Source organism: Balaenoptera acutorostrata, chromosome 19, assembly GCF_949987535.1.
Source record: "Balaenoptera acutorostrata chromosome 19, mBalAcu1.1, whole genome shotgun sequence".
Lineage (NCBI taxonomy): Eukaryota > Metazoa > Chordata > Mammalia > Artiodactyla > Balaenopteridae > Balaenoptera > Balaenoptera acutorostrata.
Window position 1 is genome coordinate 54,712,713 of NC_080082.1, and position 22,477 is coordinate 54,735,189.

At 57.9% G+C, this 22,477-nt stretch overlaps 1 protein-coding gene and 1 non-coding gene across 4 annotated transcripts in view; both read right to left on the reverse strand.

Moving 5' to 3' along the window:
- MEGF8 (multiple EGF like domains 8) overlaps nt 1–22,477 on the reverse strand; it is a 41,716-nt gene continuing 19,239 nt past the window's right edge. For 2 of the 3 annotated variants that reach the window (XM_057534201.1, XM_057534203.1), the window contains 23 exons: nt 21,849–22,097; nt 21,156–21,355; nt 20,624–20,834; nt 20,277–20,526; nt 19,627–19,759; nt 17,869–18,116; nt 17,669–17,779; nt 17,393–17,511; nt 16,805–17,012; nt 16,089–16,269; nt 15,364–15,527; nt 14,463–14,607; nt 13,192–13,423; nt 11,919–12,042; nt 11,563–11,776; nt 11,194–11,408; nt 6,155–6,362; nt 5,801–5,960; nt 5,182–5,374; nt 4,518–4,688; nt 4,219–4,349; nt 3,592–3,724; nt 1–1,388 (listed from right to left, as the gene is read on the reverse strand). In XM_057534201.1, the coding sequence (XP_057390184.1) occupies nt 120–1,388; nt 3,592–3,724; nt 4,219–4,349; nt 4,518–4,688; nt 5,182–5,374; nt 5,801–5,960; nt 6,155–6,362; nt 11,194–11,408; nt 11,563–11,776; nt 11,919–12,042; nt 13,192–13,423; nt 14,463–14,607; nt 15,364–15,527; nt 16,089–16,269; nt 16,805–17,012; nt 17,393–17,511; nt 17,669–17,779; nt 17,869–18,116; nt 19,627–19,759; nt 20,277–20,526; nt 20,624–20,834; nt 21,156–21,355; nt 21,849–22,097 (5,269 nt within the window). In that variant the 3' untranslated portion in view covers nt 1–119. The remainder of the gene's footprint in view (nt 1,389–3,591; nt 3,725–4,218; nt 4,350–4,517; nt 4,689–5,181; nt 5,375–5,800; nt 5,961–6,154; nt 6,363–11,193; nt 11,409–11,562; nt 11,777–11,918; nt 12,043–13,191; nt 13,424–14,462; nt 14,608–15,363; nt 15,528–16,088; nt 16,270–16,804; nt 17,013–17,392; nt 17,512–17,668; nt 17,780–17,868; nt 18,117–19,626; nt 19,760–20,276; nt 20,527–20,623; nt 20,835–21,155; nt 21,356–21,848; nt 22,098–22,477) is intronic. The other variant, XM_057534202.1, reaches the window with a different exon arrangement.
- On the reverse strand, nt 9,500–9,572 carry TRNAV-UAC (transfer RNA valine (anticodon UAC)). The gene has a single exon. It is a non-coding gene; the product is annotated as a tRNA-Val (tRNA).

Sequence of the window (22,477 nt, forward strand, 5' to 3'; positions counted from 1 at the left end):
CGCCCAGGGGAAGGAAACCAGAGGTCTCTGAGGACACAGTGTCCCAGGTGGAGGGGCCCCAAGTCCAGGGCGGCCCCCTCAGGGGACTCCACTGCTGTGGCTGAGGGTCCCACCACGGGTCAGAGGGACATGCTGGTGAGGTTGTCCTGGCTCAGCAGTCCCTTCCGGCCTGCACCAGCCCCGTGCCCACCGCCCCCAGCACCCCCACTCCCCCCACAGTACTCATGCAGCCTGTGCCGCAGAGTGACAAGGGCTGACCCCAGGCAGGCGCCGTTGGGTGCGTGGGGCCCGCCAGGCAGCTGGAGCAACAGGGTGGCCACGCCGGCCATGCCATCTTCAGTGGGCTCGAGGGTGATAGGCCCGGCTCGCAGGCCGGCAGTGGGGGCAGGGATGGCTGGTGGGCAGCAGCTCCCTCCCACGGGTCCCCAGGGCCCACCGGCCCCCGTCAGCAGCAAGGGTGCCAAGAAGGGCTCAGAGCGGCGGAAGGCGGGTGGTGGGAGCCCGGCCGGCTTCCAGGCGGGGGCCGGGGCAGCAGGGTCGGGCGGGAAGCAGACGGTGACCTTGGCGAAGGGGCGGCTGGCCATCTTGGTCATTTCTTGCAGGTGCCGGCGCTGTTCCTGCCGCTGATCCAGGGCCTGCTTGGCCTTCCAGAGCAGCACGCAGAGTGAGAGGAAGAGGAAGAAGCAGGAGAAGAAGACGGAGAAGAAGACAAACAGGTCGATGTGGGCCTGGTCCTGCCGGAAGAAGAGCAGGCCCTGCGAGTCGGCCGAGCCATTGGCACTGGGTCCACTTGGGTCTCCCACGCCCAGCAGGAGCAGGTAGAAACGGCTGGACTTGAGAGTGTGGTGCTCGTGCGGGTAGGTGATGACCAGCCGGTCCCGCACGCCACGGACCACCAGCACCACGGATGGCTCCGTCACCGTCACGTAGGTGATCAGGCCCCGTGGCCACACCTCCCGCACTCGTGGCTCCGTTGGGGTGGCCGGCCCACCTCCGGCCCCGGGTCCCCCCAGATCCCCAGCCCCCCGGGGCCCACCGTCAGCAGGGGGTGGGGGGGCTGGGGGAGGCGGTGGTGGCTGGATGTGTACGGTGTGGACGCCAGTGTCGGGGGCCACACGGACCACGAAGGTGTCATAGGAGGTGGAGACGTAGAGGTCCACGGCGCCAAAGGTCACGTCCAGCGTCAGGCGGATGTCCACATTGGTGAACTTGGGCTGCACGCCGAAGAGGACCGTGCGGCCGGGGCCCAGAGCGCGGCGCTTTGGCTCGTGGAAGCAGTTGGTCTGGGACGTGGGGTCCAGGCAGTACTCCTGCTCCACGGAGATGAGGCGGTAGCACTGCTGGCCACCCAGCGGGCTCCCGTGGAATGACTCCCGGCACTTGGCACACTGCGGGCAGAGTAGGGAGTGGAAGCGGCCATCAGAGCTGAACTCAGTGTCCGGCCCTCCTCCAAGGAGGACTGATATTTTGTACCTACTGGTAAGTAGCCCGTGCCCTGGGTTTCCACAGTGTCCCAGCAGCTTCCTTGTGATCCCCCTGGATTTCCCTGACACAGTGTGGACACTAACAGCATCCTACACTCCAGCACTGCTGTTCCTGGTGTCACCCCAGTGACCACAGCACCCTAATGGCAAGGCCCCTGGAACTCTGAGGCACAGCAATGAAGAGCTCTGTTGAATCCTGGCTCTACCTCCTCACTAGCTGTGTGGCCTTGGAATAGTGACTTAACCTTGCTGAACTGGAGATTCTTCCTCTGTACACAGATAGTAAACACTATTGAAATCACAGGCCCAGCACAGGTGAGCCAGCCTTGCCTGCTAGCCTTGCTGTTTCTGGACTATATTGGGTAGGTCCTGCCTCAGGGCCTTTGCACTGGTTGAGTCTCTGCGTGGATCGCTCTCCTGCCTGCCCCGCCCCCCACCCCCCATGTTTGAATGTCTTTACTCAAGTGTCATATTCTCACTGAGGCCTTCCTTGGCCACTGTATCTACCATTTCCGCTCCCAACATTTCCCAGCCCTCCTTTCTGCTTAATTTTCCTCCTTACTGCTCATCACTCACACACTGCATGTCTGACATATTCATTTGTTGGTTGCTGGACTCCTCCATGAATTCCCTGAGGACAGAACATTTCGCCTGTTTTGTTCCCTACTGTGTCCCAGTGTCTTGCACAGTGCCTTGCACATATTAGGTGCTCAGTAAACAGGTGTTGAGTGAATGAGTTGGCTGGATAATAGCTATTTTGATTCCTGTAGTCCAGTGGAAACCACTCAATCTCTGGGATTGACCAGGGTCAGTCCAAGCTCCAAACCCAGCCAGCTGTCTGACCTGGGACAAGTCTCTGAGCCTCCTTTTGCTCTTATGCCCACAGCTCACCGAGGCCCTAGCACGGCCTTCATGAGCCTTCCATGTCTGTGCTGTCTCCACTGTATCTATGGCAGGCACTCCTTACATACTAACCACTACTGCTATCATTAGAAGCTAAAGAAACTGCTGTTTCAGAGCTACCAACAGAGCTGCTGGAGGAGGAGGTCTGAATGAAGCTCTGAAGTTGTCTGTTTTGACAAAGACCAATGGGCCTTTTGATTATGCATCAAGCAAGCAAAATTTCTGGGGACTTCCCTGGTGGTCCAGTGGTTAAGACCTCGAGCTCCCAATGCAGGGGGCACGGGTTTGATCCCTGGTTGGGGAACTAAGATCACGCATGCCGCACGGCAAGGCTGAAAAAAAAAAAAAGAAAGAAAGCAAAAATTCTGGTCTTGGATGGAAATGTTAGGGGTCAGTAAGGCTTGTGAAGCTCTGTCGTCATTTTGGGTGTAGTCGCATCTTTGCCAATAGATGGGTAGGGAGACTGAGGCAAGCAAGGGATTCTCTCTTCCTTCTGGAACTAGAGAGAAGGTAGGTGGGTGGGGTGGTAGGAGCTGTATTCCAAGGAAGGAACATGGAATATCCCCTCTGTGGGAGGTAAGCCTGCAACACAGTAACCAACCAGACAGTCAGTACGGGGGCTCCAGGAGCCCCCCAGCTGAAGAAAAGGGATATGGACTCAAGGGGAATTTGCATATGGGTATTAGTAATAATATGAGATCCCCTACTGGCCCCAAGTGATCAGGTGAGGGCCACCACTTGAGCAAAAACTTGCCTGAGAATGAAGCCAACCCAGAGGAAAGCAGAGTCAAGATCCAGGGAAAGAAGGACTCCTGACTGCATTGTGTGAGCACCCAGATCTGGCCATTCCTGAAGTGGACTCCAGACCTCAGTTTTGAGAGCCAACACATTTTCTTTTTTGCTTAAGCCACTATGAGATGAGTTTTCTGGCATCTGCAATCTTTAAGTTGTGACTATCTGTAATGGAGTCCGTCTCCTCACGCCCACCGCCCACAAGAAGCTCATTTCTGGGTTCCCAGCATCACCGCCCGGGTCCTGAAACTGACTAGGGCTTGGGAACAGTCTATCAAGTTGACCTTGATCCCCATGACCACAGATATCGGAACCACGCTGTCAGTCCTGCCCGGGCCAGGCTACCTCATCCCAGCTCTGACCTCCTCTGGGCATGGGGCCCTTGGCCCATAACTTGCTTCTCCAGCCGCACCTGGTACTTGTAGCAGTCTCGGCGGTCATTGGGGGAGCTGCCCTGGCATGTGCCCGTCTCTGTGTTGTTCTGACACGGGCAGCCTGTCCCGTCCTGCTCGTTACATGTGTCTGCATGGCCATTACACTGACATCTGAAGAGAGGGAAGAAGACAGGGGTTATAGAGCTCCCATGACCTACAGGGGCCCAGGCTGGATGCTGCAAACACGAGCTCCAATCCATGAGGCCAGAAGAGGAAACTGAGGCTCACAGAGGTCAAGCCGTTGACCCCAAGGCCACAGTGTTGTTCAGTGGCAGAGTCAGGATTAGAACCCAGGATGGACGGACTCCAGGGCTTACTGACCATTCAGAAGGAAGGGGTGGAATGGGGAGCCTGTCTTGAGGCCTCTCCCTCAGGGCCCTCTCTCTTTGCCCAAGAGTCTCCAATAGGGCTGCTCGGTAGCCTGCGTTTCAGCACTGGCCTGAGGGAGAGGGTCTCCCACCTCAGTCTAGTTCATCGCCCCCAACCCCCGCCTCAGGGGATCTCATCCTTTCCCGACTGAGGGCAGAGGACCGGGGAGAGGAGCCTGGCTCCCAGAGCTATTCCTACTGAGCGGGGCAAGGGTTCCTGGCCCCCCTTCCACTTACTTGGTGCACTTCCCATCGAGGAGGAAGTAGCCATGGAGGCAGCTCTCACATTTGTCCCCATAGCTATTATTCTGGCAGTTCACACACACGGCCTCGTCTTCACTAGGACCCTCTGTCACCCAGTTTTCGATCTGGCCAAGGAAGGACAAGGTGATCACAAAAAGGCATGGACCAGCCCCTCCTCCCTCAGAGCCAGGAGTCCAGACCCCAGCAGCCTCCTCCTCCCTCAGACTAGGAGTCCAAGCCCCTGGCCCCCTCCTCCTTCAGACCCAGGAGTTCAGGACCCCAGCCTCTTTCACCTCATCTGGATCCAGCGAGTACTTCTCCGGCTCCCTCCTGGCCATTTCAAGCTCCTTCCTGGAGACGCAGACCTGGCTGTTGCCCCGACAAAAGGCGTGGCAGGGCCGGCAGGTCCCGCCCCCCACGGCTGAACCCACGAACAGGGGGAGGCACTGCTCACAGTGGCTGCCCTGGAAACCAGGGAGAGGGCGGTCAGAGGGGGTGAAGAGTCACAGCGGGTGTGAGAGTCGGGGAAGGTTCTGAGAGCACCAGGGGAGGGCAGCAACGGCGCAGGCATTTGGCTTGGGCAGTCCCAGCCCAGCTGCCATTTAGCCCTCCGCCTTCACTTGCACACCTCCAGTGATGGGGCTTCACTCCCTTCAGCCCCAAGTGTTGAGCTCAGAAAGCCCTTCCCCACAGGATCCCAGATGCTCCTCCATGTGACCCCCCCCTCCCTGGTCCAGTACTAATTCTGTCCTGCTATCCAGGGCCCTGGATAGCGGCTTCTCTGTTATACAGACCCAGACGGTGTCCCCAGGGTCCTCTCGTACTCCCCTGGGATAGGGCTAGGCCCCCTCCTCCCTGTGCCTAGCTCACTGGGGCTTGGAAGGAGGCTCAAGATGCCTGAGTGTTGGCTGAAGGCACAGAGGCCCGGGGTGAGGGCCTGAGGTCCCGGACGGACACCTTGGTGTGATTGTGGCAGAGCAGGCAGTGGTCGCGGGCCCCCACGCCGGCGCACTCGCTGTGGCGGTTGCAGCGACACTCCGTGGAGCAGTTGTGGCCGACAAAGCCGAAGTGGCAGCGGCAGTGGTCGGGCTCCACACACGAGCCGTTCACGCAGCCCTGGGCGCACACGGGGCGGCACAGCCCCGTCACGCTGCAGGGGTGGGGCAGGAGTCAGCGCAGGGCAGCGGGCCGCTCCCTCCCAAAGGCACACCCAGCCGTCCGCACGGTCCTCACCACGCCTCTGAGGCCACCACCGGCCAGCCCACCCTCTTCACAACTAGTCCACCTCCCGGTCTGCTGCATCACTCCCCTGTCCCGGGTCCAGCCCAGCGCCTCCTCCAGGGGTGACGACCCCCTCCCCAGGGTACCCTGTTAAACTAACTGACCAACCTTGCCCTCCACGACCCAGCCCCCACCCTCACACCCTCCTCCACACCTTGAACTATGTTTTCTTGCATCCCACTTTGATCCATGCCCCGTCCTTTACCGCTCCCCACAGACTCTCCCACCCCATGGTCTGCCTGGCCCCGCTCCCCTCAACCCCACCCAAGCGCCCCCGTCTGGCCTGTAGCCTCACTTGTCCATGGTGTAGCCCGTCTTGCAGCTGCACTCGTAACCGTGGGGCCGGTCATGGCAGTTCTGTGTTTCGTTGCAGTCGTGGTGCCCGTTTGCACACTCGTCCTCAGGGGGGCAGGACAGGAAGGCCCAGGAGGCCCCAGGTCGCCCACATGTCAGCCCTGGCACGAGGATACAGGGCTTCACTGTGGAGGCCTCCGAACCACCCGCCTAGCCACCCGGGCCCCTGCTCCCCCTTCCCCTGAGCGCCACCTGTGAGGGCCCCCAGCGCCCCTCCACGTTCCCTGCACCAAGCCCCACGTCAGAACGCAGACAGGGGCCAGCCCCACTCATCCCATCCGCAAACCCGTCTCACCATCGCGGGGGCCGCTGAGTCCACCCTCCAGGCAGCGGCCGCCCCCATCCTGGCCCCCCCAGGCACACCAGCCGCAGTGGGGCCGCCGCAGGCACAGGGCGCACTGGGTTGCCTGAGCACAGCCCAGGGAGCAGCTCTCGGGTCCTCGGAGCAGCCGCCCGCAGCCTCCAGCCATACATCGCAGGGGCAGGTAGGAGGGGCTCAGACACTACAGGGGAGGGGAAATGGCAGAGAAAGAAGATCAAACAAACACCTCCTGGGTATCTTCCTGGATTGAACCCTCTTCTCAGAGATCTCACCCCTGCTGGCCACAACTGGGTGGACCAAAATGGACATCAGCTGGGGTCATCACATTCTCCCTCCTCGGCATTTGTAACTACAAGTTCAGACCAGAAGTCAGGCTAGGGACATCCTTGAAACTAGATTGTGTAGACTAGGGCTGGCTGGGCCGTTTGGATGAACAAATGACAGCAAATGAAGAGAGCAGAGAGAGGCAAGAAAAGAGCGGAGACAGAAGGAAGCAGAGGTGAGACTCACACACCCCAAAGACAGGCGGACAGGCAGGTTTCCGGGCTCCACCTGCAGCCCCTGGCAGGGCCTGGCTGCACTCTCCACCTGGGTTACAAGAGGCACCACTGTGTCGGTATAATGAGCCCCTTTACCCACCTGGCTTGGGATGCAGCTGTTTCTTACAATCAAAGAAAGGCAATGATCCCAGGTGGAAAAAGAAACAAGCCATCAGGAGCGGGAGTGCCAGCCACAGCCTCTTAGAAAGAACATGGACCCAGCTGCTGGGGCAACAGGATCCTCCCGCCCTGGGCTGGGAAGCTGAGGAGTCCGTGGTCAGGGGCTGCACAGCAGCTCACACACACCATCACTTATCGTGTCCTGGGACCCAGCACGGTGCTCAACGAGGTTCACACTCCTAACTTACCTCAGTGTATGAGGGCATTTTATTTACGGCTTGGGCCTTAAGCAAAGTATAAGAGGAAAGAGATTAGTCTAGACTGGCTGTCTGGAAGCACTTAGGAAGAAACAAAGCTACCATGCAGTCCTGAAATAGAAAACCCCGACAGCTGTGGCCGGAGCTCTGAGTCCCTACGGGTTACGCCGGTGATGAGCCGAGCCTGGCTGAACTGCCAGAGCCAAATTCTCCTCCAGGTTAGGCTTCCAGATCTGAATTTAGTGCACCCCTTGGCAAACAGCGGGGCAATCTGGAAGGGGGCCAAGAGAAGCCCGAGGCTCCAGTCTGCTCAGCACTTTCTGCTGGGACCCACCCCCCCTAGTGGCCAAATGTGATTCTGCCCAATACCATAAACTGCATTTCCTGTGTTCCTGGAAGAGATGCAGGATCCTAGCTCGTCTGCTGACATATGCCCACAGCCTAGCAAAGTGCCCGGCACAAGGAAGGTGCTCAATGAAGAATTTGGGAAAAGGACAAAGGGAAGGAGGGAAGCCGCCAGCCAGCCAGCCAGCCAGCCAGCCAGCCAGCCAGCCAGCCAGCCAGCCAGCCAGCCAGCCAGCCAGCCAGCCAGGCGGGGAAGAGAGCACCTTGTTGTCTGCCCCAGATCCTGAGGCCAAAGGCATTCAGAAGAACAATGCCTGACTTAAAATAAGGCTGCCCTTGAGCCCAATCACAACAGGTCTGGTCTGCGCACCTGTTACGACTGATCTGTGTTCTTAAAACACCTGAGCCAACAGTTTTAACTGATTTTCCCAGAAATCAGAAGATCTGGCAGCAGCCCTCTGACACTCCCATGCAGCATCAGCTCCACGCTCTCCATTCGGCCGCCCCACCACTCCCTCCCGCCTCACACCTCCTGAGCTGCCTGCAGGCTCTCTGGTGTCTGGTCCCAGTCCCTGGGATCCCGATAAAGACAAACAATGGAAATCTCAATAATATTTAGGGAGGACGTGTATCACTGGAAGGACCCCAGGCTTGAGGACGAGAGGCCTCTGCTTGTTAGAGGTGCCACCGCAGGGGACCTCTGCCCTTGCAGCCACCCTGAGAGCCCCACGGGGAGCACCCCCCACTCCCAGCCGCTGCACTGACCCTCTTGGTGTGTCCCAGACAGTGGAGACTGGGAATCCTCCCAGTGGGCCGAACGTGGGGACGTTACTGAGTTTTTACTGAATAGCAGGCCGAGCTCCACGCTCTACATACATTCTCCCATCTAATTTGGATGACCTTCCTATGCGACGGTGTGGTATGATACAAAAATGTATCTGGCCTTTGTCCCCGGTTCCTGGTACTGAGCTACTAAAACACAAAGGGGCTCCTGAGCGGTGGGGATGTCTTTTGCTGTTTCGTAAGGAACCCCTTTTACACCTGAGTTTATGCTAATGGGGTGACTTAGGGGAGTCAGCAGAAAAACCAAGTGATTAGAGCCCCACCCACTCACCAGGGGTCAGGGGAGAGATTGAGCTCTATAAAAACACTTGAACAATGAGATTCAGGGGACTTCCCTGGCGGTCCGGTGGTTAGGACTCTGCTTTCACTGCTGTGGGCTGGGGTTCAATCCCTGGTCGGGGAACTAAGATCCCATAAGCCGCACGGCACGGCCAAAAAAAAAAAAGAACAACAACAACAGTGAGATTCAGAGAGCTTCCAGGCTGATGAATGCATCTTCTGGGAGGGTGGCATGTCCAGAGAAGGCATGGAAACTCGGCATGCCTTGCCCTATTCATCTCTTCTATTTGGCTCTTCCTGAGTTGTATCCTTTATAATAAACCAGTAATAGTAAGTAAATGTTTCTCTGAGTTCTGTGAGCCATTCTAGCAAATTATCAAACCTGCAGAGGGGGTGGTAGGAACCCCCAATTTACAGCCAGTTAGCCTGGATTTGTGACTGGTATCTGAAGTGGGAGCAGTCTTGTGGAACTGAACACTTTAACCTGTGGGATCTGACTCTGATCTCAGGTAGATAGTGTCAGAAATTAACTGAATTGTTGAACACATAGTTGGCGTCCAGAGAACTGGAGAACTGGTTGTTGGTGTTGGAAAACACCCCAGACAGGGTCTGTTGATAGCACTCCTATTTTACCAAAGACTCGTGTTGGCTCTTGGGTTGTGAGCTGGTGAGTAATCACACCTCAGTTGGGTCTTGCACAGTCTTGCACAATAAAGATGAATGAGGAGTAGACAGACTCACAACTCTGGCCCAGTGACACTGTTTCTGGATATGACAGCAGTAGCTGAAGCTTTCTTATCTCCTGCTGGGGTGGGGCTGGGGTTGACTGCCTGTGTCTGCCACTGGGACAGCTAAATCATACCAGGCAGAGGCATCTTTGGTTTTTTTGTTTTGTTTTGTTTTTCGGCCGTGCCGCACAGCTTGTGGGATCTTAGTTCCCCGACCAGGGATTGAACCCGGGTCCTCGGCAGTGTAAGTGCGGAGTCCTAACCACTGGACCACCAGGGAATTCCTCCCAGAGGCATCTCTGGATGGACTTTATGAGACAGCACGCACTGGGCAGCCAAGGGGTGGACTGTACCTCCCCAGACCATGCCCATGTTCAAGAATCATCTCTAGACCACAGCCATGGATGAGGGGTGGGTCTGAATGGCCGTGTCAGAAGCAGTGCTCCTTCCCTTCCCTGGCCACATCTCACTGGACCACAGCTGGACATCTAACTCGTGAGCTGAGCTGAAGTCTTCCCCGAGAATGTGAACTAACAGAAGAACACAGAGATGACTGTGGTCTCTGGAATCAGAAAGTCACATAGAGACTCCCCTGGTGGCACAGTAGTTAAGAATCCGCCTTCCAATGCAGGGGACGCGGGTTCGACCCTTGGTCGGGGAACTAAGATCCCACATGCCGTGGGGCAACTAAGCCTGCGTGCCGCAGTTACTGAGCCCGTGTGCCACAACTACAGAGAAGCCTGCATGCCGCAACAAAGAGCCCGCAGGCCGCAACTAAGACCCAACGCAGCCAAGTAAATAAATAAATAAATAAATATTTTTTTAAAAAAGAAAGTCACGGGCTTCCCTGGTGGCGCAGTGGTTGAGAATCTGCCTGCTAATGCAGGGGACACGGGTTCGAGCCCTGGTCTGGGAAGATCCCACATGCCACGGAGCAGCTGGGCCCGTGAGCCACAATTGCTGAGCCTGCGCGTCTGGAGCCTGTGCCCCGTAACGGGAGGGGCCGCGATAGAGAAAGGCCCGCGCACCGCGATGAAGAGTGGCCCCTGCTCACCGTAACTGGAGAAAGCCCTCGCACAGAAACGAAGACCCAACACAGCCAAAAATAAAAAATATATATAAATAAATAAATTTAAAAAAAAAAAAAAAAAAAAAGAGTCACATAGACTGAGGGTCAAGGTCTGCCACTTGAGGCGGTGTGTGTTGATGATCAAGCCGAGAGAAACCAGAGGATGGAGACGCGCAGAAAACAGCTGAGATCAGAGACCAGGCGGCCCGAGAAGGATGAAGCAACAGTACTTCCTACCTTCAGACAACATCAAATACCCCCGGTTCCTTAGAATAACACCAGCTCGAGTGGGTTTCTGTTTCTTACAACCAAAACTTCTAAAAGTAGAGAGAGAAAGAGATGGAGGAGGAAAGTGGAAAGGTGTGGGAGGGAGAAGGGAGATGGTATTGAGTCATGGGAAGGATGGGGCGAGGAGAGTTTAATTGAGAGTTGGAGAGACACCAGGGCTGAGGAGTCAGGAAGGGGGCGCTGGGACATGACGGGGAGACTCACAAGGCAAGGAGAGGGACTTCCCTGGTGATCCAGTGGTTAAGACTCCACGCTTCCACTGGGGGCGCGGGTTCGATCTCTGGTCAGGGAACTAAGATCCCCCAAGCCGTGAGACGTGGCCAAAAAAAAAACCAACAAGAACAAGGCGAAGAGGGAAGAAAGAGATGTTGGAAGGGGAGAGAGAACAGAAAGTGTGAAGAAAGAGAAAGTGTGATGGTGGGACCAGCCCTAAGGAAATGGAGGCGGACGTAGGACAGCGACAGCAGCGGCGGCGGGGCTGGAGAAAGGTCAGTGCGCAGCAGGGAGGAGGGCCACCGCGCACCCCGCTGGGGGCAGTCAGTACCTGTTGGAGGCTGCTGCTCCAGACACAGTGCTGCCAGCCCCCGTCTGCACCCTTGGAGTCCAGGCAGGAGGTGCAGTTGGGCAGGAGGTGACAGGGCGTGGGGCAGGGCAGCGGGGGCGATGATTCCACCGGCATCGGGGACACGTTCAGCAGAGAGTGGCTGAAGCACGTCCAGTCATAGGTGGGCTGCACCGAGAGGATGCGGCGGGTCTCCCCTGGGGTTGGGGGCACATGGATTAGAAGCAGGTCTGGGCCCCCAGCCCCCTCCCCTCCTCCTCCCTCAAACCAGGCCCCTGAGCCCCCTGCGTCCTTGGAGCAGGAATCCAGGCCCCCAGACTCTCCTCTCGGGGAGCAGGCCTCAGCGCTCACCAGTCCTCTTGAACTGCCGCGTCCACATGCACTTGCCCTCCCTCGTGCACTGCTCGCAGTCGGCCGCCCCACACACGGCCTCCGAGCAGTTCCCAGCCCAGAAGACCTCGCGCTGGTTGATGCGACAGTCATTCTCCGAGGTGCAGGACCCATTGCGCCCGATGCAGGCACCCTCAGGGCAGTTGGTACACCACTTACAGCGGGGGGCAGATGCCTGGCGGGGGGATACGGGCTCAGCGGGGTTGTCAGGGCCCCCAGCATCCCTCCAGCCTCAGCTCTTGCCACCCAATCCCAGCTGAAGAGCTCAGTGGTGTCTGAGCCATGCCCCCTTCCCCACCCCCACCCCCATCATTCACCTCTCCATCTCCAGGCTGCAGGGTCCGGGGATGGCGGGCCAGGCACTCACTGCAGGTCCGCAGACGTCGACATTCCTCGGGGGAGTGGGGCATTGGAGAGCAGGCGGGACCACCACAGCCCAGCCTGGGGGGACATGAGGTCTGGCTCATCACATTCAGCCAGGCCCCGCCCTTCCTCCTCACCCTCGCCTCTTCCTGGTGCCTCGTGGACACCGTCCTACAGGCCCCACATATGCATCCCAAACTGCTCTCAGCACAGGTCTCCCAAAGCTGCTCCTCCCCACCTCACTTGGTGATGGTCCCACGTCCACCTATCACCCAGGCCAGAGACACGGGACGATACCCCATGTCCTCCTGGCCCTCCAGCCATCGAGGCCTCTGCCTCCTGAATTCTTCTCTGACCATCCCCTCCTCCTCCACCCCTGCAGCCCCCCGCCCAGTTCAAGCCTCCCCCTTCCAGGCCTCCACCTGCAGCCTCCCCTCACCACCCCCTCCTTCACAAGCCTGCCCCTGCCCTCTCCTGCTTAAACCTTCTGGGGCTCCCCATCACCCACAGTGGAGGGCCATAATCCCTTACTCAAAATCCTTGAAGGCACACCTGTTTCAGAACTTTCCAGGTTTTAGAAAAGCAGTGGGTGCACCCGCTGTGACATAATACCCCTAGCAGAGTCTGGGGGAGCACCTTAAAAATCACACCCTTTAATATTCTGTAGTAAACATGGTGACACATACAATGGGACAAAACAAAGCCCGTTAGTAGCCTCATACCAGTGCAGGAAAACTGCGCAGTCAAGTTAGTTTGTGCTAAACCTAGGACAGCGCCTTCAGCCTCCTGATGTGTTTGGATTCCCAGACTCCAGACGAGGAGTCTCTGGAGCTGGACGGAGCCCAGTTCAGCCACAGGCACTGGAAGCCCTTTCTGAGCCGACCCACCCACCTTTCCAATCTCGTTCTTCCCCAACTCACGTGGTTTCTAAAATACACCAGATACAGCCCCACCTCTGAACCCTCATGGTCTACAAACTTGACTGGGTCATTTAGGGCCCAGTTCAGGCTCAGCTAACCCCAGCCCACAAACAGGGCTCCCCACTCGGTGAGGTCCCCGAGCCTGCCCCTGCCTGTGATAAGCTGCCCATTTTCCCATGTGAGCTGGTCTCCTAACCAGACCACACCCTGCTGAGGCCTCCCCCACAGGCCTGGCCTGGCACAGAACCCACTTTGGAGGGCACCAGTACCACCCCCCCACCCACGTGCTGTCAGTCTCCATGGTTACCTGTGGGCCTGGTCCCCGGACAGGCAGGCCCCATGGCACCAGGTACAGGCCCCAGACTGGTTACAAGCTTCGGCCGAGGGCAGCAGGTGGCAGGGGTCAGGGGGCAGGGTCAGGGCCAGCAGGCGGCCCAGGGCCACTCCCCCAAAGCCTCCTGAGATATACAGGCGACCCCCCACCGCCGCCACAGCGTGGGCCACAGACTCCTCCATGGGCGGTCCCACAGAGGCTGGGCCTGGGGAGAGACAGAAAGTTCAGAGAGAGAGAGCAGGAGACTCGAGGAAGAGAGTCACACTAAGGTACCAGTCAGACAGGGATGCTGAGAGGAGAGACAGTCTAAGGAGAGCAGAGACAGACAACGGAAGACAGAGAGAAGGTCGATAAGGCCAAATAGGACAAGAGCATCAGACACAGACAGCAAGACAAAAGAGAGGGAGAGAGACACACAAACAGAAAAAAGAAACAGAAAAGAGTGGAATAAGAACAGAGACAAATGTTGTGGAACCCGGGGACTTCCCTGGTGGTCCAGTGGTTAAGACTCCGCGCTTCCACTGCCGGGGACACGGGGTTCCATCCCTGGTCGGGGAACTAAGATCCTACATGCCGCGTGGCACGGCCAAAAAAAAAAATGTTGTGGAACAAGACCAAGGTGGTGGTTGAACCACACTGTGAAGGTACTAAATGTCGCTGAATTGTTCGTTTTACGATGACTAATTTTGTTATGTGAATTTCACCTATTTTTTTTAAATCCTCAAAAAAAAAAAAAAGAGCCACAGAATAGTGGAAAAAATAGATTAAGAGTAAAAGAGAGTAGGAGACAGAGGGTCAGAGAGAGAAACAAAACGCAAAGGAGACAGGCCCAGACACACACACACACACACACACACACACACACACACAGTCACTTACAATGACTGTCAAATGAAATAAAACGGCAAGATACAATCCCTTTCCAGCCTATGAACTGGAAGGAAGCACCCTCACATATGACAGTCGTTGTCTCTAGAGAATGGGATTATGGGGGATTTTTTCCTTCCTACTTTACAGATTACCTACAATGACTATCATTACTTCATAAACAGAATTAAAAATTTTTCTAAGAAAAAAAAAGAAGGAGGGTATCTCCGTGGGTGCTTATATAACGTGGAGAGGACAGGAGCTTCGCTTGTGGGCCTGAAGGGGCCCAAATGACCCCTAATGAGTGAGAGTCGCAGGACAGGGCCAGGGTTCCCCCTGGTCGTCCCGGGGCCTCCCAGGGAGAGTGGCGGACTTACGGATGAGGTCGGGCAGGAGCCAGGTGTTGCAGTTGACCTGGTAGAGCAGAACATCGCTGCTGAACTCGTCAGGGTCCGAGCGCCCCCCGAGGACCACCATGGTGTCCCCTAGCAAGGCTGAGGCGTGGAAAAGTCGGGGGCGGGGCTGATGGGGAGACACATGACAGGACAGGTTGTCAGAGCCCACAGTCGTCCGCTCTTCGTGCTCCCTCTCAGCCCACCTGCCATTCCGAACCTCCCCACGCCCCAGCCCCTTCCAGCCCACCCAATCCTAACCTTCCTCAAATCTCACCTCTTTCCTCCGGGAAGCCTCCCTCATTCCTCAGAGCCGTCTCCACAGCCATCTCCTTTCCCTGAACTCCCAGAACCCCCAAACCCCATGCAGTTCCTCAGGAACCCAGCCTCAGATGCTTGAGCCCCACATTTCTTGTGTGACCACGCCAGCTGGGCCGGGGCGTATCCTGCTGGGGCTCTTACTACCATCTCCCTTGCAGTCCAGCCCCAAGAAGGGCTTGGGAATATGTTTGTGGATGGCAAATGCAATTGTCTCTAATCAGCATACCCGGGGTTTCATGCTCTCCCACACACTGTCTCCTTTGGCCTTGAAGGCAGAAGCACAAGGAGCCTCAAGTGTCCCATTTCACAGCTGGAGAGGCCAGGAAGGGGAGGGACCTGTCACAGCCACGCCCAGAGTGTGGCAGAGCTGGGGCAGAACCCAGGCCTCTGACCTCCTGGTCTAGGATTCTTACCTCCAAGTCACAGAGGGAAGAAGGGGAGACTTGGGGTACTGGAAAGGAGGCAGAGTAGGAATCCAAGGTTGAGCCAGTCCCTGGGGCACTGGGAAAGGGGGGGCCCTCCCTCCTGCCCCCTACACTCATCTGTCTGGACCTTTTTTCCTGACCTTTGCCCCCTGAGAAGGGGCCAGCAGGCTCCAGGTGCGGTCAGGACAGTGCAGGGAGTAGAGCTCAGGGGATGGGGCCGCCAGCTCCACGTGGAAGCGGAAGCCCCCAAACACGTAGAGGGAGTCAGTGGCCTCGTGATACACAGCGGAATGACCATAGAGACCTGGGGGCGGAGGATGAGTGAGCACAGAGGCTGGGGGAAGGGCTGGTGATCAGGAACGCTCCCCATCTTCCTGGGCTCCCCCTCTCATGACCACACCACCACCCTACCAGGCCCTGAGGCCAGAGACCGGGAAGCCTTTCTCAACCCCTCCCTCTCCCTTCGGTTCTAAAGGACAACCATTAAAGAGACTCTGGGAAAGGGAAGAGAGGGAGACAGGGTGACCAGAATGACCTTGCGGACGGTGATCTAAGAATGTAGAAGGAGAGAGAGAGAAAGGAAAATACCTGAGGGGCACTGATCTAGGACCTGGAAGAGGGAAAAAGTGACCCACTGCTACTGGGCAGGAGGTGGGCAGCTTCTCATGAAGTCTGGGAGGGGTATATAGAGAAACTGAACTTCTCAAAAGGCGGTATCCTGAGAATGTGGGTGGGTGATGGGGGTAGACAGGGAGACAACAGGTAGGGGGGGCAGTGACCGCAGACTACAGGAGTGGACAGAGAGGACGGCTGGGAGTCACAAGCGCAGCGCCCCCTCCCCGCCACGCCCCGTCCCCAGGCCCACCTGTGGGAGGTGTCCCGCTCTGGGCTCCGGACACCCAGGTGCCGGTCGCCAGCTGGTACTCAAGCAGCTGCTGGTTGAAGCCATTTTCAGGGGAGTAACCACCCACCAGGAGCAGAGACAGGCCTCGGCGGGCAGTAAGGGTGTGACCGGCAACTGCTGGCAGCTCCACGGTCTGCGGGGCCTCGGGGATGAAGGGTGGAGGTCACGGGGGTGGGGGGGCAGAGGTCAGGGGTCATTTTGTGGGTAGAAGCAAGGCTCAGAGTTCCCCGCACTCCCCTTGAACCACTAAGGAGGTAGTGAGCTGCCTGGGGCTGGTCAGACCCCAGGCCTTCCCGCCAGCCATGGTCCCGGCAGGTGAGCAGCAGACCTCTTGCTGTTTCTGCCTGCTTAGTGTCACTTCTTCAGGTAGGAGTAGCCTGGGGATCCTTTGGGAAGCCCTTGCTCCTCTGCTCTCACTCTGGCTGCATGGGGCTGACTGTACCGGCTCCACAGTGGGCTGTGCCCCAGCCTGGAGACCAGAGCCTCACGTCCCCTTGGCTAGGGACTGACTCAGGAATTAAATGTGACCCAGAGTGACCAATGAAATTCAACGCTGGGACTTGTGCTGGAGCCCCGGGAGGAAGCCTCTTCCTCTGGGGGCAAAGCTGGCAGGAGCTGCTTTGGTCATCTTTGCTAGAGCCTGGTTGTGGGGACTAGGGGAGGGGAGAGATGCTCACCTTCTCCTGCCGCCACTGCAGGGTGGTGAGGTTGAGGACCCAGAAATCCCGGGCGACGCCCCCAGCCGTGAGCCCCCCCAACAGGTACACGGCACCACGGCCAGCAGGCACATAGGCAGCTGCATGGAAGGAGCGGGGTGAGGGGCCTGGGCCCCCATCCTCAGCTCCTGCCAACATCTGTGTCCACCGCCGTTCGCTCACTGAGTACCTGGGGCCAAGATGCAAAAAAGCAGCCTCACTATACAGTCATACCAGCATCCCCTTGGGTGACCCCCCCTACACACTGGCATCCCAGCATCCCCTGGGCTCACCCCCACACTTGGCAGGTATCCCAAAACCCCTAAGGTGACCCTCCTATAACAATCACCTTACCATCCCCTGGGGTAGCACCGCCCAAATAAGTATCCCAGTCCCTGAGATCAGCCTCCTGCGACAAGTGTCCCAGCATCCTTTGGGGTATCCTTCACCTGTAGAGGTTTTTCTGCACCGCCCCCCCCCCGAGGGGACTCTTATGTGAGAGACATCTCAGTGTCCCCTGAGGTAACCTTTTCTCATTCAGGTATCCCGCCTCCCCAGGGCAGTCCTCACCTGTACAGGTTTCCCAGCAGCCCCTGGGGCAGACCCAGGCCCCCAAACATCCACAAGGTGGCCTCAGGTCCCTCCACCATAGTGTGCCCCAGGCGGTGCAGGAAGCGGCTAGCGGTGTCCTGTGGGTGGAGTGCAGATATGAGGGCTCAGGTAAGGTCATTAGAGAGTGTCAGGCTGGGTCTAGGGTCGACGGGGTAGTCTCAGGAGTGGAATGGGGAGACGATCCAGGAGACGGGCTGCACGGCACCTCCCCGGAGACTGGCATCCACAACTCACGGCTGAGAGGCGGCTGTCCATGAGGGTCTCCCAGACCAGCTGCCCACCGTCCAGCTTTGTGGCACAGTCAGGGCCCCCGAAGCCCTCAGCACAGATGCACACGCCCAGGCTCTGGGGACAGCAGAAGGAAGCTGGGGAGGAGCCCTGACTACCCCCACCCGGCTCCCTGTCCCGCCCAGCTTGCCCTCTTTCACCTGTACCTGGTTACAGGTCCCTGCCCCGTTGTGGGCATTACAGTTCTCAGGACACAGAGCCATGCGGCAGTGTGGGCCAGCCCAGCCCTGGGGACATCGGCAGAGTCCAGCATCTGCGGCCCCGTCCTGGGGCACACACTCCTGGGGGACAGGGCAACTCCCGGGGCCCCCTGACCCACAGCGGGCAGAGCCCACAGAGGCATTGAAGCCCCAGGACGAGGAGCCGTTGGCCTCCCAGTGCAGCACCAGCAGCCCTGTTGGAGAGAGTCCAGAGGCTTGTCACAAGGCCTCAGTAAAGTGATATTTAAAAAGAGAGGGGGGGTTGGGGCTTCCCCGGTGGCACAGTGGTTAAGGACCCACCTGCCAATGCAGGGGACACGGGTTCGAGCCCTGGTCCGGGAAGATCCCACATGCCGTGGAGCAAATAAGCCCATGTGCCACAACTACTGAGCCTGTGCTCTAGAGCCACGAGCCACAACTACGGAGCCCGCGTGCCACAACTACTGAAGCCCACGTGCCTAGAGCCCGGGCTCCGCAACAAGAGAAGTCACCGCAATGGCAAGCCCGCGCACCGCAACGAAGAGGAGCCCCCGCTCGCCGCAACTAGGGAAAGCCCGCATGCAGCAACAAAGACCCAACGCAGCCAAAAATAAATAAAAATAAAAATAAATAAATTTATTAAAAAAAAGAGAGAGGGGTGGCCTGCAGGCCCTCTGACCTCATCACCTCCCACTCTCCCGGCCCTCTTCACTCCAGCACCACCGACCTGCTTCCTGTTCTCAGAGCCTGGGCATCTGCTATTCCTCCACCTGAACTAGTTGCCCCTTGCCCACACCGTGAAATCCCCCTTCTGCAAAGACTCCCTCCCCAGCTCCCCAGACAAGCCAGGCTCCCCACTCCTTTCCATTTCCTCCTGTCCCTTACCAAAAGTGTCACTATTCTGACTACAATTTGTTCCCTGGTCTTCGTCACTCCCCACCTTTGCTGTGAGTCCGTGAAGGCAGCGCCTGTGTCCCTTGTTCACTGCTACATGCCCAGAATTTAGCTCAGGCCCAGCTTACTGCAGGTAAACATTTGCTGAGTGAAATGAAATCGAGGGCCCCTCAGCTCTAGTTGCTCACTGTGAAGGGTCTGGGCTTGTGTGCAATCGCCGTCAGGCCAACTACAACTCCGCCCTCTCTCTCACAGCCTTGGAGCCACTCTGACTTACAATATGAAGAGAAGCATTTCCAAACCTAGGCCCTTTAACTGCCATGGGTAACAAATTATTTCTAGTGCATCTCCATCAGCTAAGCACAGCTGAGGTAACGGGGCCTGGTAATTCTTGGTTGTGGGGGCTATAGCCTGTGCACTGCAGGATGCAGAGTAGTATCTCTGGCCTCCACCCACAGGATGCCAGTAGCAGCCCCAATCACGACAATCAGAATGTCTCCAGACATAGCCAAATGACCCAAGGGGCAAAGTCACTCCTGGTTGAGAACCAGCGGGCAGAGGAGATAGATGCTCAGGGACCCTCGCACCAGCTACATTCTGTGTGTCCCAAAAACATGTCCCACGTGGACCTTCTTCCCAGAGACACAACCCAGCCAGTACAATCCTCTCTATTTGCCTCTCAGCTGAAGAAACTGAGACCCAGTGGTGGCAAGGGACAGCCAGCAAGTCAGCTGGCAGAGTCAGGCTGGGTTTTGAGCCCACCTCAGGTAGCAAGGTACAGGGACAAAGGACAGCCCAGGACAGAGGTCCCACTTCCCCCAGTCCCCATACCAGACAGGGCCTGCACAGTGAGGGGCCTGTCCCGCCGCTGGCCGCAGAAGGCAGCAATGAGGCTACGGTCCGACTGGACGACACCAGTGTCCAGGAAGCGTGGGAATCCATCAAAGGCCAGGACATAGCTCAGCTGGAGAGGTGTAGAGTAGGATCAGGGGATGATGAGGATGAGAAAGAGGAATGCTTGGGGTCTGGGAGGAGGTGCAGCTCAAGAAGAGAGGGCAATCTGAGACTGGGGAAAAGGCTGCTTGAACCACCTGGGCAGACTGTCAAACTGTGGCATGGAGGTCACCATTCCCACTCCTGTGTTCATAACAGACATGGTTAATCAATCAGGCACTCCTGCAGGGAGCCTCTTTCTCAATACACAGATCCTGGCAGCCACTACCAATCGATCAGAGTTGGCACACAAGGTACCAATATTTACCATACCTGGACTGGGGAATGGGAAACTGGAGTCCAGGAAACAGGAGGCAATCTGGGAAATGGGAGGGTCTGTGGGCTTAGGAACAAATGGATAGGGGTCTGAGGAATAGAGTTGGGAGTTTGATGGATGAAAAAACAGGGATATGGGGGCCAGGGTCCATCTGAAGATTCAGACTGGGTGGGGGAGACGTGGGCCTGTAATCAGTGCCCTTGGTGCTCACCGTGCAGGGGGTGCTGCTGTCGGGGGAGAAGGTGAGGGTAAGTGGGGGACAGAGGGTCCCAGGGGCACAGGGCTGTAGCACCTCGGTGGCTGAGACAACCCACACACAATAGGACAGGCCTGGCCCAGCTCTCGCTGCCCCACCACCTGGAGGCAGTAGCCCCCCAACCCGGCGTGAGCCCAGTGCCACGGAGGACACGTTGGTGAGGAGGGCACGACCCCCACACTCCCGGAAGCAGGAGCCACCAGCCCTGGGGAGATGGAGGAGAGCCAGCGTCAGACCAGTCCTGCCCTATCCCACCACGTCCCTAACCCCACCCTGCCCCGCCTGGCTGGCCCCTGGCTCACCGGGGGTCCCCATAGTAGCCAGGGGAGCAGAGCTGGCAGTGGGCGCCCTCAGTGTGGTCCTGGCAGAAGCAGAGCCCGCTGAGGTTGTCGCAGTGGCCTCGGCGTGGGTCCCCATGCCCGTTGCACTGGCAGGGCCGGCAGCCTCCTGAGCCTGTGGCGTTACCAAAGCTGCCCGGCCGGCACCGTTCGCAGTGTTCCCCCCAGGTCCAGTCTGTGGAGGCCCCAGCAGCCAGGACGCAGAGTCAGGGAAAGGGTGAGAAGGAGCCCGACCCTCCCCAACCCCACCTGGCTCAAAGGAGGGTAACTGGAACCCCGACTGGGGAGCAACTGCAAATCCCAAGAGGGAGTGCTGAGGCCTGCCAGAGAGGTGGGTGGCACCAAAACCTGTCTGGGGTAAGGAGCAGGCAATGGGACAGAGGGACTCAGAGCTGGGTGAGGGGATGCCGAACCCCACACAGACAAAAGAAAACAGAAGCCCCAAGGAGGCTCCCTTGAGGCCAGTCCCGAGGAGCTCAGGATGAGGGCTGCTCACCCTGGCACTCATCGCAGAAGCCAGGCCCCCGCTTGTGGCAGTGGCTGTGGAAGTTGCAGCCACAGTCCCGGGAACAGCGGGGGGCGGGGGGTCCTGGGGCAGGCGTGGGAGGGGGCAGGTCCGATGTCCAGCCCAGGTCACACACGCAGGTGAAGTCTGGGGGGCCACTGCACACGCCATGGCCACAGTCCTCCAGGCACCTGAGGGGGTGTGGCAGGGGTGGCGGAAGGACTGGGCAGGCCTGGAGCCCCCAAGGCATCCACCCCTCACCCCACTCCACCCCCATTATCTCCATGGCAACACCATCATAAGCTACTGCCTGTTCCACAGATCCTGGACTACATGGGTGGCTGTGTCTCCAAGGCAACCCCATCACATGTAGTAACTCCTGTCTCTATAGTAACCAAATATCACCACTGGTGATCTGTTCCCTGTGAAAACCCCTTTCAACTTGGTCCTCCTCTATCTCTATGGCAACGCTGAAGCCTGTGGCCTGCAGTCCATGGGTGACTTGTCTCCACAGTAACTAGTGTTACGTTGAGGACCCTATCACTCTAATAAGGGCCTGCTCTGCAAGGCAAAAACCCAAGGCTCACTGGGGAGGCAGCCCAGCACCATGATCACTTCCTCCCAACATCTCTGCATGAACCAGCCCTGGGGCGACATCTCCATGGAAACTCATGCCCCACTCACGTGCGGTTGCAGTACGTGATGCCATCACCCTGGTAGCCCCTCTGGCAGTGACACTCATAGCTGAGGGGTGTGTTCAGGCAGGTCGCCCGCAGGTGGCACCGCGCCAGGCCCAAGCGACACTCATCCACGTCTGGACAGCGGGCATATGCCCAGCGGGCAGGGAGGGCCACAGACAGCCCCAGGCCCTCCCCGACCCACAGGGAGCAGTTACCCCCACCCAGAGGCCCGGAGAAGTCCCCCTGGAGGCAACTGGGGAGGGGGGGTAGGTTGAAGAAGGTGGTTCGGTCGGGGCCGGGGTGCGGGGATGATAAAGAAACAAGAGACAGAGACAGCAAAACAGTAACAGGGAGAGGAGAGATCAATCAGAGAGAGAGAAAGAAATATGAATACGGAGAAAGACAGAAAGCGAAATGGAAGAGAGGCAGAGAAAAACCCAGAGAAGCCAGACAAAAAAAGATTTTAAAAGACAGGAGAGAGAGAGGGATACAGTGAAAGGGAGCCAGAAAAGAAACAGAAACAGACAAGAAGAAAGAAAACAGAAGGAAAGATGAGAGAAAACAAGTCACAGAGACGGGGAAAGAGATGGCAGGGAGAAAAGAGAGAGAGAAACAGAGAGAAGGAGGGGGGAG